Consider the following 14766-nt stretch of genomic DNA (forward strand, 5'->3'; position numbering starts at 1 on the left):
TCTTAAAAATTTAGCGATTGCACTGCAGATTTTTACATTAGCCTCGATAGCTTTTGGATCCGTCAAGTGACTCTAGTAATACAGAGGATCAATGAGAAGATGTTACACAGTTCAGCATGTTTGTAATATCCAACTATTCTGGTCATGCTGCATCCATGTGGACGGAGAGATCCTCTCTCTCAGGAACCAGAACCAAAGACTTCATGTTAAAATGTGTTCAGGGCAGCAGAGGAAGAGGGTTTTGGAGCTGTAAACATTTCAGTGTTTTTGTCTCCTGCTGAGATGACGTATTTTACAGCAGTACCACAATTGAAGTGCTCTGACTTGTCTCCTGGGAAACAAAATCCATAGTTTGACCTGTTTTTAAACACCTCGGACCATAACCTGGCCCCTCCCATCTTAAAGTATCCTTCAGGTCCCAGGCGTGAGCTGGTCCCCTCTGCTCAGCAGCAGTAAAATCAGACTGACGACCCCTGCTGCTCCCAGCTTCCTCAGCAGGGCCATGCTGTCTTTGGGGATGACCACCTGAGCCAGGTCGTTGGTGATGAGAGAAACCTCGTGAGCAACGCAAACAAAGATGAAGGTGCTGACCAAGATGTTGAGTGTTGGGTTCCCCGGGATCAGGACAAGGATTCCTTTGGTGTCTGCCGCCAGCCAAATGTGGTACTGACATATGAACAGCTGGGGGCGACAGTGTCAGAGAATATCAATCAAAAACTCATTAGACACAAATATTTCTGTTCATTTTAATAATTTTGGCATACAGCAGAAGAAAAGCCATAAAATCAGACTTCTTTTTATTTTACTGGCTCTGGTGGTGGAAATAGGGTTGATATGTGGCAAAGTTCAATGGGCCAGAAGTGAGGCCGCCTGAACAACAGTCACTGCTCTACTGCCACACCAGCAGATAATTATATTAACTTAAGATAATAAAATGCCATGTTATGATGCACACTCCCATCTCATCCTTGTGTATAAAAAAATATTAACAAGCTGACTCTTATAAAGCAGTCCAGCATACAGTCATCTGTCACATGGAGGGGGAGCCCCGAATGAGGATCACTGGAGGTTTAACTGCAGGGATGCTCTTGGAGGATTGAGTAGGCAGAAAAAGTGTGATATAGACAGGCGGGCGGGGGAGGACATTCAGAAAGTCCACTTTTCTGATTAAAATGTGTGAGAATTTCATATTTTACTCTGCTCACAACTTTACGAAGAAGCAGCTTTAATTTCCAGGCAGGACTCTGCATCTGTACTGGCTATGGTGTTACTGTGTTTGGTCAGCCAGGAAACTTTCCTGACCTTTAGAGCATCTGACTCCTGAAAAAATAATCCAGAAGAGCTGATGGTTGCTATTTAAGCATCCTGGACTTCCTTAACGTCTCTGCAGGACATCAGGATCCTCCCCTCCATGTAACTGATGTAGTATATCATGCAAATGGACACCCTGAATATTCATATATATATATATATATTATATACAGAGGTAATACCATTTAATATGCTGACATATCTGCATGTCAAATATTTTCCTTTTCCTATAATATATTCTGAGAACCAATCTGGGGTTTTACTAGCTGCAACGCAAAATCAAAATAAACAGAAAAATGCTTGAAATATTAATCTATACAAAGTGTTATTTCATTCCAGGCCTCTGCAGACAGAAGCATCCTACCTCCAGAGAGATCTTTCCAAACCAGGAGAAAAACGAGCTGTACACGGAGCGCGCATAGCCAGGAATGTTCCTGATAAGAATGAAGGCCAAAATCTGTCAACACACCAGGACAGAAAAAACAGAAAGCGATGAGCTATAGGATCTACCATGTGGTGCTCCGAGTTTAGGACGTTCAATCAGGTAGATAAATTCCCAACAGACATGATCATTTAGTTTGTCCTTGTTTTCTAGAGATGCATTTTGGAGCAGTTTGACATAAATGCTACAATTTGGAATTTAATCTTGAAATGTAAAATTTGGAATGCCATTATGTATTTGGTAAGAAAAATACAGTTCCTTCTGAAAAAAAAAACAACAAAAAAAGTCTTTTTATGACCTTTCACACGCAAATGCCCAACTTATGTACATAAAGTAAAAAAATATGCCCAGGCACATCTAAATAACCGTTTGTCCAATAAGGGAGCACCATAGCTCTGTGATAAAGCTTGCTTTCTACAGAATCCAATGATATGAACCAATTTGAGATGATGCATATCATTATAATCTCACAAGCGAGAGTAGCAGAGGCCTTTGTGATTTATGCAGGGTAACAGATTCCAAGTATATAACAAGATATTTTTGAGTGATCAGCTGCTAATGATCACCGTTTTGCTAATGAGTTTGGCTTTGGCCAATTCAGTGTTTTGTTGGCTTCCATACGAAATGCATTATTCAGTGCAGCTATGCATGTAGTTGAAAACAGGTCCACCAAAACAGAAACAGGGTTATAAATTGCATTTTGGGTATGTGAGTGCTTTTTGACACATAATAATCATGCCTGCTGGAAATGTATAGAGGACTTAAATTATATATATATATAGAAAGAAATGAGAAGAAAATGGAAATTGTACCTGGACCACAGAGATGAAAGGGTGCATCTCATTGCACTCGGTTTTGGTTTTACAGCTGCTTGCCCATATTGAGTAAGTCTAGAAAACCAGAAGGACAGGTTAGGTGTATGTCTGTAAAGCAGAAGGTTGACTCAAACCTTTATGAAGTTCTTCAGCTGTAAAGTGTAGCTGCTTACAATAAAAGAAACGACAGAGAGGAAAAGGAGCAGGTTGGAAATTTTTCCAGGGAAGAGAGCCTCTCCTTTACCCTCTGACAGCACCTGACGCTTCTGCAGCACCAGGTAGAGGAAGGCAAACACCATACCGTGAATCACAGCCTGGAAAACAACAACAGTTTACTTCACCTTCAGCAAAGAAAAAGGGTGTGCCAACCACATTTGACTTACAAATCGGTCCAGCTTCCATCTGAACCACCACTCATGGATGCTTCCATTCAGCTCGAAGAGCTTGGAGATGGGCCACACTGACAAGACGCTCTCAAAGAAACTCTGGAGTCATAAAACGGAACAAAAGTCAGACTGATGCCGGGCAGGATTTCAGAAGACCGCACATTAAAAAATGCTTTAAAATCACAATTACACTTCATCCTGCAGGGCATCAAACACTACAGCAGACATGCACCATTTATGACTCTAAAATGTAGTAAATAAACCCACCTGTGAGAAGGCTAAAAAGCAGATAAACAGCAAAAGGCCCAGTAACTTCACCAGAACTCCCAGATGCCAGATACCACTACCTGTTCAAACATAAACCAACATGGTTTACTTCAAAGCACTCCTGTCTCTACAGCATCAGACATGAAATCATTTTCACTGTGGTTATACAAAGTTTCAATAAAAATGTTTTCCATACACTAATCATTAGCAAGAACTGCATTTATTTTAAGCCATTATCGATCCGTCTGAGCCATACTTGAGCACACAGAAAGAAAAAAGGGCTTTTTAACTTTAAGTTATAATAACAGTGCTGGGGGAATGAATGAATGAGGTGTAATAATGAAGTAGGGCTGGGCGATATGAAGAAAATATAATATCACGATATATTTGGGTTATATCGCATTACACAATATATATCAAAATATGTTTAAATTACCTTCAAAAAAAATAAAGTGCATAAAATATCACTGATACACTCATTCAAACTTTCAGTTTCAAATGTAAATCATTTTATTTTAACCACCTGAAATCTCATTACTAATAATACAGCAACATTATGTCTTTTGGTGCAAGTATTAAACCTTTATTATGACCCCAGCAACCAAACAGGAAACAAAGCAAAAACACGCAATACTAAATAAAATGTAAAATAAAAAAGGGCTCTTTTGTGTATATTAAAAAAAATACAGAATAAGAAAGAAATTACAAAAAAATGGAAATATTGTCCAAACATTCGAGCATTATCAGAGCATCTCAAAACTATTTACATTCATCTTTATGTGCTGGGAATTTTAAAGAAGCACAAAAAGTTGTAAAATTGAGAACATTGTCAAGTTTAGAGAACGTCTGCAAAACATCTGAATAAGATCACCAAAGATCTTCGGTATTAGAGCATCTAAAAAACATTTAAATAATGTAATAAATAGCATCTATGATTTCCCTCTATCTCTTCCTTTTTCTCTCATATGGGATCACGTTTTCAAACGACAAGGCCAAGGTCTTCTGCTTCACAGCTGATTTATTTAATGTTTTAATTGGTGTGGAGGGAGACGCTGACATGCGGAGTTTACAACATTCTTCCTTTTGCAGTGGATGACTTTTTAGGTGGTGGAATAAATTTGTACTCTAACCCTCTGCAGCAACTGTTTTTGCTAGACATCTTACAAATTATGCCTTTTGTTTGACGTCCTCGGCGTGAAATCCAAACCACTAACATATATTGCAGAAACACCCGCTGTCGCCATATTTGCCGGTTGCTGTAGTGTGCGTGCTGCCCAGAAAATAATCCTGTTTCGAGGAAGGGTTTATGATGCATTTAAAGTGTGTGGGGAAAAATTAAACTCTCATTGACATAGATGCAGACGGCTTAATGTCGTCATGCGGATTTGCACTTTATGGTTACGCGTGGTAAAACTCAAGATACATTGAGTATATTGGATACATCGCCTACCCCTACGATGAAGGTGGTGCTGCTCTAACAACACAGTCATCTCAAATTCACATCGGATTCGTAGGATGATAAAGCATTCTAGCATTAAGCTTCTAGTGCCGCCCTGATGGGAGACCGTCTGATTGTAAAGAGCCGCAAATCTTTTTCTGATACTTGAAAGCCCAACATTTATGCTCTAACAAGCCGACAATACCTTGTTAAAGTCGGATAGTGTGGGTTGAATCCTCAAGGGTAGCCCTTTTAGTGTTTTAAAGTCAAATAACATACACAGATGAAATAAGCTATTTGAAAGGAAAGCGTTTTTGCAGAGAGAGCAGATAACAGGAAGGCTGAGCTGATTACAGTACCCATGTCCTCTAGAGCAACAGATAGAGCAATTTAACATTCAGATTTAGACATTAAAGGTGGTCATATCCCCGGGGACGAACACTGTGGAAGCTTGATGGCTTGAAGGATCAACACTGACTCCCAATTCTTGTTTACTTTTTACAAAGTCATCATTTTTAAAAAGATAGACTATCTAAAGCTGGTGAAAATAATTTTATATTTGACACCTACTGTTAGTTCTCTTCTGAAGGACCTGAGGCCACATGGCCATCGTGGCGTAGATGATGACAAACCAGAATGTGACCAAAGGGACAAAGTAATAGAACTGGTATGGTCTGTCCATCACAATGCAAAGAACCATCACAAGGAAGTTTAGCCGGAACAACACCTGTAAATGCACATATAAGAAACAAACAAGCATCCACACATCACTGGGGTTCATTTGCTGTGAAGTGTAACAGAACAGTTTGGGAGGGATTCCTAAAGAAAAGGTTAAAGTATAACTGATGGAAGCTTACCTGACACACTCTGTAAAGTCCAAAGTCTCCTTTCAGCCAGAAAAAGGAAAAGTGTCCATAACCAGTCTGGAACAGGTATGCTGCCACCAATACTCGCACATGCATGTAAACGGGAACAAACTACAAAACAAGACAAAAAGTTTTGGGTTTTAACTACCGCCGCCTGCATAGCCTGGGCAGAACACCTGTATGTAAAGAGAGCGTGTTTGCGACTCACGGCACTGGCTCCAGAGATGTGATAGATAAGGATGACAAGCTGCATCCAGCCTTTCCATTCATCTGTTTGCTCTCGGTTGAGCAACTTCGCCTGGAATCCAAAGAAGAAAAGGATGATTATGTAAGACGATCAGTGACAAAAACAAAGTGCAAAGTGCAGGACCATCACAAACCCTCAATCTAGATTAGATTTATTTTAGGTTAGAACCACCGAAAGCAATGTGTGACGGTGGGGGGGATCAGCAATCAATACCAAGTTATTGAACAGCACAAGTAGAACTATGTTCTAAATTTGGACCCATTTACTGTTTCGTCTGTTAGCTTTATGATTCTACAAACCCCTCCAACATGGGACCAGTGGGCCTTTTAGGTGCATCTCTGTCCTGTATGCTTTTCTGTATCCCATTAGCGACAAAAAGTCCTAATGGCTAAATGGAAGAAATGCAGAAAATAAACTCAGGGACAGGAATCAAACATTTAGAACTTCAGGGTCCGTCACATAAGACGCCCCTTCCCTTCCAATGAACCAAATGGCAGCCCTTACCTAATGCGTTGGAACATGCAGCTCAGGTTAAAGCTCTGCTGATCCAGTTTTAATGTAAGCAGACCCAAAATATCTGGTTTATTTCAAGGAAATTCTCAATACTCTGATTTACCACTAAGCCTCCCGTCGAGTAGATCATGTAAATTACATAAGGGTGACAGCAACAGCTTAAAATAAGGAAACTGATCAAATTATCAGCCCATGAACACAATCTGATAACACTCTCCTAATCCGGACTGATCTTTGACCAGCTGAATGTAAAGTGAAATATTCCCCATATTTTTTAATAATCTATGTTAAGAAAACATGTCAATTCACTGCTGCAGGAAGAATACTCAGATATTTTCAGAGCGAGGTGGGTACAAATGAGGACAGAGGAAGCTTTGGAAAGTAAGAAACAATCGAGTTTCAAGGTCATTTTGAAACACGGTGGATCAGTCAGGCTGAGAACGAGTGCAGGCCTACTGTGCAGAAAAAAACTTTAAACTAATGAGTTTTAACTTCTGTCATGGTTATGCAGCGTTCAGTATAGATAGAAGGGAGCAGCTTTCTCTTGCTGGGATATATAAAAAACAATTGCAGAGCAGGAATTAACAGTAGACCAACTTTGCTAAACGCTAAGACACTAAAATCATTTTGTTTTTGCTTTAAAAAAACGTAAAACTCTGTTTTACAGCAACTATATATTTATGTTGATAAGTAGCCATTAAAGTTTTTTCAGACAGGAACTGTTTAGATGTTTGAAAATAAGACCAAAATCTCCACAGTGATGCATCCCCTCACCTCCTTGCTGCTCTCGCTGTAAAACACACCCAGCACCAGTATGTACACCAGAGGGATGAAGAACTTTGAGTGGGTGTAGAACTTCTGCTCCTTCATGAACACGTCTGCCCGGTCGCACAGGTAGAAGTACAACATGATGATGCCCATCCTGCACAGAGCCTGGAAAGGAGCCTTTGGCCCAAGGGGTGCAGACGCAGCGGTGGGCTTCTTCTCCTCCAGGCTCTCGGCGTCGGAGTGGACAGGTCGGCGATGGCGGTTGTAGCCGAGGACGTGGAGAACAACAAAAACGACGGCTGCGCCCAGGAAAAGGCAGGCTGACAGCTTCTGGAAGAGGTTCGGTGGGGAAATCGTTTGGCAGCAGGAGCCATCGATGGGTCTTACTAGCTTGTTGCAGAGGGAGTTCATGAGAAGCAAAGCGCCCTGAAACACAGATTTTACGGAAAATATGGCAAATGGTGAAAAAATGATGTAAAGATCATGGTAAAACAAAAAAAGGAGAATCCTCCTTACCACATTCCTTGTGCCCTCTGGCAGATGTAAACCGTCGTCTGAATTTATGATGGTTTCCAGAGCGGCCTGACGGGCCGCTGCCAGCAGCTTGACCCGAGACCTCCCGCCATATTTACTGCTGTTCAGCACCTCCCTCGCTGCGTCGTTGTACAGGTCCAGCTGTTCATTGGTGATCATCTTCCTGCTTTCACTCAATATGCCCTCATTTACCGGGTCTGAAAACAGAGGCACAGGAGGTACAGAGTTGCACAATTTCAATCATACCAATATTCTCTGCAAATTTTGCAGCTCTAGCTCTATGTTATAAAAACAGCGACAGGAAGGAGGGAGGTGGAGTAAACACAAGCACTAAAAGCTTTTTTTAGAAAGGCATGATATTTCCAAACACCTTGCAGGACCCACCTTGCAGCACCCAGTAGACCTCTGCCTGCTCAGCCAGTCTAACCAGATGTGAAGCAATGGCTGTCAGGTTGGATTTGTACTGTTGTAGGGTTTCGCTGCTGCCGCTGTGCAGCTTGATGGACCACTGCAGTAAGTGAAGAAACAGATGAGATTAAAACTGACACAATTCAGACAACACTCTGTTGTTTCACGCAACACGAGAGGTGCAAACATTGACGAATAGGCTTTCAGATGGCTTACTGTGGCAGCTCCAAGGATGAGCACATCAGGCCTCGCTGACGCTTCCTGCAACGTAAAGGGAGAGATTTTTAACAGTTTGAATTTTTTTTTCCCACAGAGATAAACTAATACAGTTTGTTAGCCGTTTGATATTGGTTCCTCTGAATCCAATTGGCACACAGAGGCTTCAGCAATGTTTTAGTTGGGAAATGGCCCAAACCCTGACTTTGATGGCATTTGCTTAGGGGCCCACAACCTTTTAAGGGCCCCATCACGGACACCTGGTGGGTCCCCTATGCAATAGGGGGTTTTCAGTGACGTCACTGGCCAGCTTCCGGTCCGCCATCTTGGGTGGCATATTATCGTATATCATATATATCATGTCGCGAATGGATAAGTACGCCAGCACGCTAGAGCCACCAGATCATGGAACATATCTGAGGAAATGTTCCGTGATCGACCATATGGACCCCTATGCCCTCCACGGTGCCTTGTTTAGCACTAATCCAGATGATTGGCCAAATGTAGAGCATGGTGACATAGTTCATTACCCGGTGTTCAGGGAAAACCCTCTGCACACTCTTGAGGAAATGAGAGCGTACAAGGGTCTAGACGCCCACAACCAGTTCACATCTGGTTGGGTACGAGATGTCGAAGTGATGTACATGAAGGAAATCGCCATCATACGTGGACGGGTGAGTTTTAATAAGATGGTAAAAATGTAAACAATCCGACGCAGGGCTCGCTATGCTAGGTGGCTAACGGCCGGCGGTGCGCGAACAGTTCCAAAGCTACAAGTCCTTGGAGTCTCATATGCAGTTTACGAATGGATGGGTTCAGGAGCTGCAGCTCATAAAGCCAGCAAACAGTGCTAACCGTTAGTGCTAACAACCACTTAGGCATGTAATGTACTTTTAACTAGCTGCTATGTGTTTCAAAGGTTTGGTTAGTAACGTTAACTGCCAAACCTCCCTAAACCCTCCGGGTTTCTCACATATTTGAGCCTTTTCCCGCTGGTTGAAATCAAGTTAAGGTGAAATTAATCAAATTAAAACACGGCTGAGAGAGGGAGTCCAGTACGCGGTAGTCATAGGCAGTAGTCTGAGTAGCAGCGGCGGAGACGGTCAACATTGCGGCCACGGAAAGTAATACGTCATTACGCCCAAGCCCTATTATTAACCTCTTACACCCTAAGGGGGTATAAATAAATTTCTGCCTGACAAAAACACACAAAAGTAAATAACTTATAGCCTCAAAGCTATTAGATTTAAGAAGAAACTTTTGGTACGTCTGTAAAGGTAAGATGTCATAGAATGGTTTTCTGGTGTCAGCACCATTGTAGCTTTGACCCTGCCTGAAATATTAGGGACAAAATACAAAATATTTTGCATTTTTTGAACCTCGCCAAAATTTTCTTTTAAATAAACATTGCAAAACACTACCAAAATATTATTTATAGCACAAAAAAGTAGTACAGACTTTCAAATCTAAATGTTGTGTAAAAATATACCAAATTTGGACTCAATCAGATGAATCATATTTATTTTAGAGTGGTATTAGTGAGAAATTTCTTAGGCGGAGAGGCCATTTTGGCACATTTATCCATAAATGTCACCAAACTGTGCCAAATATGTTTTTTACATCAATACTGGGGGTTTGGTAAAACTACGAGGTCATGTAGCAGCTGGACCAGCCGGTGGGTCCGTAGGGTTCAAGGGGTTAATATATTCTTACATGTTTTAAATGCTTGACAGTTAATTACCTGTGACAAAGTGAGCACTGCAGACTCTGGCGTATTCCAGCTTAACACCGTCCAAATCGGACCTGGATATCTGTGTCAGCCATAGGTGACGGCGTTGTTCAGATAGCTGTTTTGTTTTTTCACATTGATTCACGATTACGGCTGGTATGCGATAGAAAGAGCGTTGATCTCCACCTCCACGGGCCGTGCAACCAACAATTACACACGATTTCACCATTTTTCACTGTCAATACTGCCTAAGGCTGCCACCGAATATGGCGGACGCGCTGGGTAGTCACGTGAGCGTGACGTCACCTGAAAACCCCCTATTGTAGACTACGTCGTCTCTATGCAGATGTAACGGTGTGAAAAATTCCTCCTTAACCCACCCGATACTGAAGTGACTGACTGCACCTAACCGTAGTTATACTGCAACACATGGCAGATTTCAACATGATGGTGAGCCGTTTAAACACGACACCAATAGCAAAGCAGACAGTGGTACTTCTAATGAGCGGATGTGTTTCACTTTGTAACCTTGCCTCTTTTCCCATCAGACTCATGAAATTGCCGCTGACTTGCTGCTTAGTCTGACCAAAATGGACCTGAGGTCCATCTGAGTCAGAACTACACCAGCCCCCTTGCAGGAATCATGTCAGGTTTGTTCATCCCAATTCACTCTCACTGAGATCCAAGCACCACGACCTCAAAACCACAACCATGTGTGGCAACTTCTATAACATGACACAGCATGGTGCAGCATGACATGAGAGGCATACAGAGCAAAAGCTGCAGAGTAATCAAACCAAGCAGACAAAAAGATCTTCTTTGATGATAAGAAAGGATGATATAAGAAGAAAAAAAACTTCAATTGGTGCAAAAAAAAAAACAAAAAAAACAAAAAACAAAACAGAAATTTGCATGGCTGCAATACTTACATGTGTCCAAGAAATCAAGCGCTCCTTCATCGAGTTATTTGCCTCTGGATACCAAAGAAAGTCCTGGAAATAAAAACAAGAAGTACCAGTCTTTACTTTTATCTGTGGTTCTTGCTTACGGAGAAAAGATTAGGTTTATATTTAGAAAGCTCACCACATTGACAGAGGACTGATCATCTTGAAAGAAGATGTCCTCATGCTGCAGACATCACATGCGAGCAAACAGAGAGAAGATCTGTTAGAAATCAACTTCTCCTTTACTCTCCAACAAAAGGTGGTTGGTTTTAAATTGCAGTTGCAATGTCTTGACTTTGAAAGGTGGGGAATTAGAGTCAGGAAGCAGAGGGAGGAAACTCCTTTTACATTTCAGGAAGAGTTTGATTTTAATTATAGGTCTATAGATCTAAGCAACCCAGATATGGTACTCAAGCGAAACATATTCTCCCTGAAACTGAAACATGCAGCTTCTCGTGATCATACCTTGTTTCCTTCTTCTGCTCGCTCAGGCTCGATAATTTTCACAAAGGAATAAAAGAGCTGCCTGATTCGTGAGTCACCGGCAAAGACCACCCGTTTCTTGGAAAGGCATGTTTTAGCTTCACTGCAAGAAAAACAAAAGGAAAAAAAAAAAAACACAGGTGAGGAATGCAAAAAAAAAGAAACAGAAAAAAACAACGCATGGAAAATATCAATACTATGTTATTACTGGATTTCACTAATTGCCTACAATCCCCAAAACTTTCAATATTTTAAGAACAGCGATTAAATTTAACAGCTCACATCAGAGCTTATCCTTGTTTTTACAACCAGGAGTGGCTTAGCATCAAGGCTTATGTAAAAAAAACAACAAAAAACCTACATTTAAGTCTGATTTATACGCAACACGCTTAAAGCAGCTTACTGTTGCACATGCAATAAAAACTTTGGAGCCTTGAACAGCTTTCAATGACCGACAAGATTTAAATTATGGAAAAAACATGATCATCATAGTCTAAATTCCACTCTAATGTGACATTCTTTGGATTTGCAGCATTTAGACAAGAACATCTTGTGTCAAAACTGAAACAAGATGTTCTAGTTGATTTTAATTAGCAAAGAGCAAAGATGAAGAACAGAACAAGAACATTTTCTTTATTAGGGCTTTTTCTTTATTTTACTTGGGTATAAAATGCTGGATTTATTTTTTAGGGGAGTGTAGTAGTGAGTAGTTAGAGCAGTGTGCTTGTGCTCTGATCCCTACACTGCTCCCCTGGCACCGCACAATGGCAGCCCACTGCTGCCAGGAAGGGGATAAGGTAAATGCAGAGATAACTTCTCCAGTGTGAGATCAATAAAGTTCAATTATTGTTATTGTGTTTTTGCTTTGCTCCTGCTAACGTGAACTACACCATTTATTTCACTGAATGTAAAGCTCTATCACTCCTTTAAACTGTCTTTGGATCCAGTCACCAACCCACCCGTGCAGACGGACAAACCCATGCCCACAGCTTTTCATGTGACTCACTTGCTTTTGTATTTGTGCATCATACAGCCGTAAGGCTGCCATACATTCTCCCCCAAGAAGCGTCCTCTGGACAGCAGCCATTCACATGAGTCTTCGCCTAGAGACACACAGAGAAACTACCAGTCAATTCATTTCTCTCCAACTTGAATAAAAATCTCTTGTGCAGACAGTGCTCTGTGCTGCCACAAAACAGATCACAGCTGTAGTTTTGGGGTCGCAGGACAAAAAGAAGTCATGGACAATTTAGCTCCAGGCCAATTCTCTTCTGTCATTCATTTGAGTAAAAAAAAAAAAAAGAAAAGAAAAAGGAAATGACATGAATGCAGCTGAACCGGTCTGCAGAAGCCTAATAAAAAGAGGCAGCACAGCAATATAAGCTTTTACAGGTTTTTATTACCTGTCCCTGAATTTACAAACCTTTAATAGGGGGTTTGGGGGCCTAGGGTTAGTGCATAGAGCTTAATATCCCGAGGTTGTGAGTTCGAAACCCACAGACTGCCACTCTGGCTGTCTAAGCAAGACCCTTAACGATTGCTCCCTGGGGGGCCCACAGTGGCAGCCCACTGCTCCCCAAGGGGATGGTTAAATGGGTTATTATCATTTAAAATGCTACAATTATCTACTTGGGAAATAATTTCCCCGAAAATTCTATTTTGCATGTTATTTGCCTTTAATGACAACGTTAATTACAACATTGTTATAAAATCAATTAGTGTATTTTCAGCAGTTTACAGTATTGCTAGGACATGTTTTAGTTTTCAATGTTTTACCAGCTAGAAAACTCTCTGCCCAGCAACAACACATCCAAGAAAGGAAACAGACAAGATAAACTACGCGGAAGAAGAATAACCGGGTAGATTTACCCGTCTGAGATTTGCTTCATTAACATTTCGATTTTGCAACCATTGAAGCGTTTTTTAAACAGCAGCTCCAGTGTGTTAGCTGCATATTTAGCTAGCCGTTAAAAAAGAACAACAAAAACAAATAGGCTTCTGCTTCAAGCCTTTCAGGGTTTGGTCTAAAAACATAAGATTTTAATGCAGTTTTCAGTCTGTCTTAAATCGCCAAAATGGAGCAAAACAACGCAGTGGACCCAAAAAATTTAATAAAAATTTAAAAAAAGCCGGGGTGCTCCTAGAAAGAAGCAGCGAGCTAGCTGCTGTTAGCATGTCTGGAAGCGTCCGTCAGTTAAAGGCTCCACTTACCTCCATAATACCGCAAAGCCGTGTGGAAAAAGAGCAGCAAAACAACCGCCGCCAGCGATATCAGTTTGGCATTTTTTATCGTAAAATGTTGATTTATTTCGCGTTTGCCCAGGCTATAGGCCAGGACCGCCATCTTTGCTCCTCCATGACAACAGGCAGCTGTGTAGTCCAGCAGCGCAGCACCACCTGTCCTCCTCGGTTCCTGCGGCGCTGCCTCCTCCTCGGTCTCCATCACCGCAGCTATGTTTGTTCAGGAAACACTTTAAAAGACTTTTTACTGCAAACCTGTGCGCCTTTTCTGTCATGAAAAAAAAAGTTTTAAAAAGCGTTTAGTTCACTATAAAAACTCCGATGTCTCCTGAGTTATTGAATGCGCAAGGTGTTCGTCTGGTCTTTTCTGTTTCCAGTGGCATTTAAAATACTGCCAGCGTAATTTAAAAGCCCTAACTTGATAAACCGGATTTTCCTGAAATTGGGAATCCGGTCTATCCTATATTGGGTGGAGCATACCTTTTTTTTCTCCTGTTGGTGATTATGAAGAAACTATGAAGCAAAGTCCAATTCAGCAGAGGCGTAGCCAGAAAATTTTTATAAGGGTGCACAGGCACCAATAGGCACCAAAACCACAGGGTTAATCTACACTGTTCCAACAGGAAAATTAGCAAGACCACATTTTCTAAATAAAGACAAACTATACTTTTCCTCAGCCTTTTCTTATAAATAAACATTTGTGTTTTCTAGATACCAGGTATAGTGGATAAAATTCTTTCAGGTTTGGGTGATCATCTTTTCCATTGTCATTGCTTACCCAATTCTATCACTAATCATTCTAGATAACATATTTGCAAGTACTAATATCTACATAGATTGATTATTTAATACGTTTTTATTAAAACTGATATTTATCTATGATTTCACTGAAAACTCCTAAGTTACTTGCAGAGACAATTTCTCTTTACCCCATAAAACAAAATCTATTTCTGAAGAGCATGCATTCTCTACTTATCATCTTTAATGTTAGTATATTGATGTGCATAATTAACCAGTGTTTTTGTTGTAAAGTAATTGTTAATATATGAAAAATGTTTTGAATATTCCACTTGGAAGGGCCCTTTCCCCCCCTGCCCCCCATCTAGCTCCGCCCCTGCAATTTAGACACAGGAGAGGTGGAGTCTGACTGAGAAAAAC

The 14766-nt window shown here is 41.0% G+C and overlaps 1 protein-coding gene across 2 annotated transcripts; it reads right to left on the minus strand.

Moving 5' to 3' along the window:
* Positions 1 to 366: 366 nt before the first annotated feature.
* casd1 (CAS1 domain containing 1) lies at positions 367 to 14043 on the minus strand. Of its 2 annotated transcripts, none has more exons than XM_038288722.1 (18): positions 13579 to 14043; positions 12374 to 12470; positions 11350 to 11470; positions 11024 to 11068; positions 10870 to 10932; positions 8212 to 8256; positions 7972 to 8095; positions 7570 to 7784; positions 7060 to 7479; positions 5734 to 5823; positions 5517 to 5636; positions 5226 to 5386; positions 3222 to 3297; positions 2952 to 3053; positions 2742 to 2882; positions 2566 to 2643; positions 1676 to 1768; positions 367 to 681 (listed from the first exon to the last, which is right to left on the minus strand). In XM_038288722.1, exons 1-18 carry the CDS (start codon positions 13808 to 13810, stop codon positions 412 to 414), a joined length of 2493 nt encoding a protein of 830 aa, XP_038144650.1. In that variant the 5' UTR covers positions 13811 to 14043; the 3' UTR covers positions 367 to 411. The 2 variants fall into 2 exon arrangements, with proteins under 2 accessions (XP_038144650.1, XP_038144649.1); XM_038288721.1 differs by having other exon boundaries at positions 3222 to 3301; positions 5230 to 5386; positions 13579 to 14040.
* Positions 14044 to 14766: the final 723 nt, after the last annotated feature.

Source organism: Cyprinodon tularosa, unplaced genomic scaffold, assembly GCF_016077235.1.
Source record: "Cyprinodon tularosa strain WSP-4 unplaced genomic scaffold, ASM1607723v1 ctg26, whole genome shotgun sequence".
Lineage (NCBI taxonomy): Eukaryota > Metazoa > Chordata > Actinopteri > Cyprinodontiformes > Cyprinodontidae > Cyprinodon > Cyprinodon tularosa.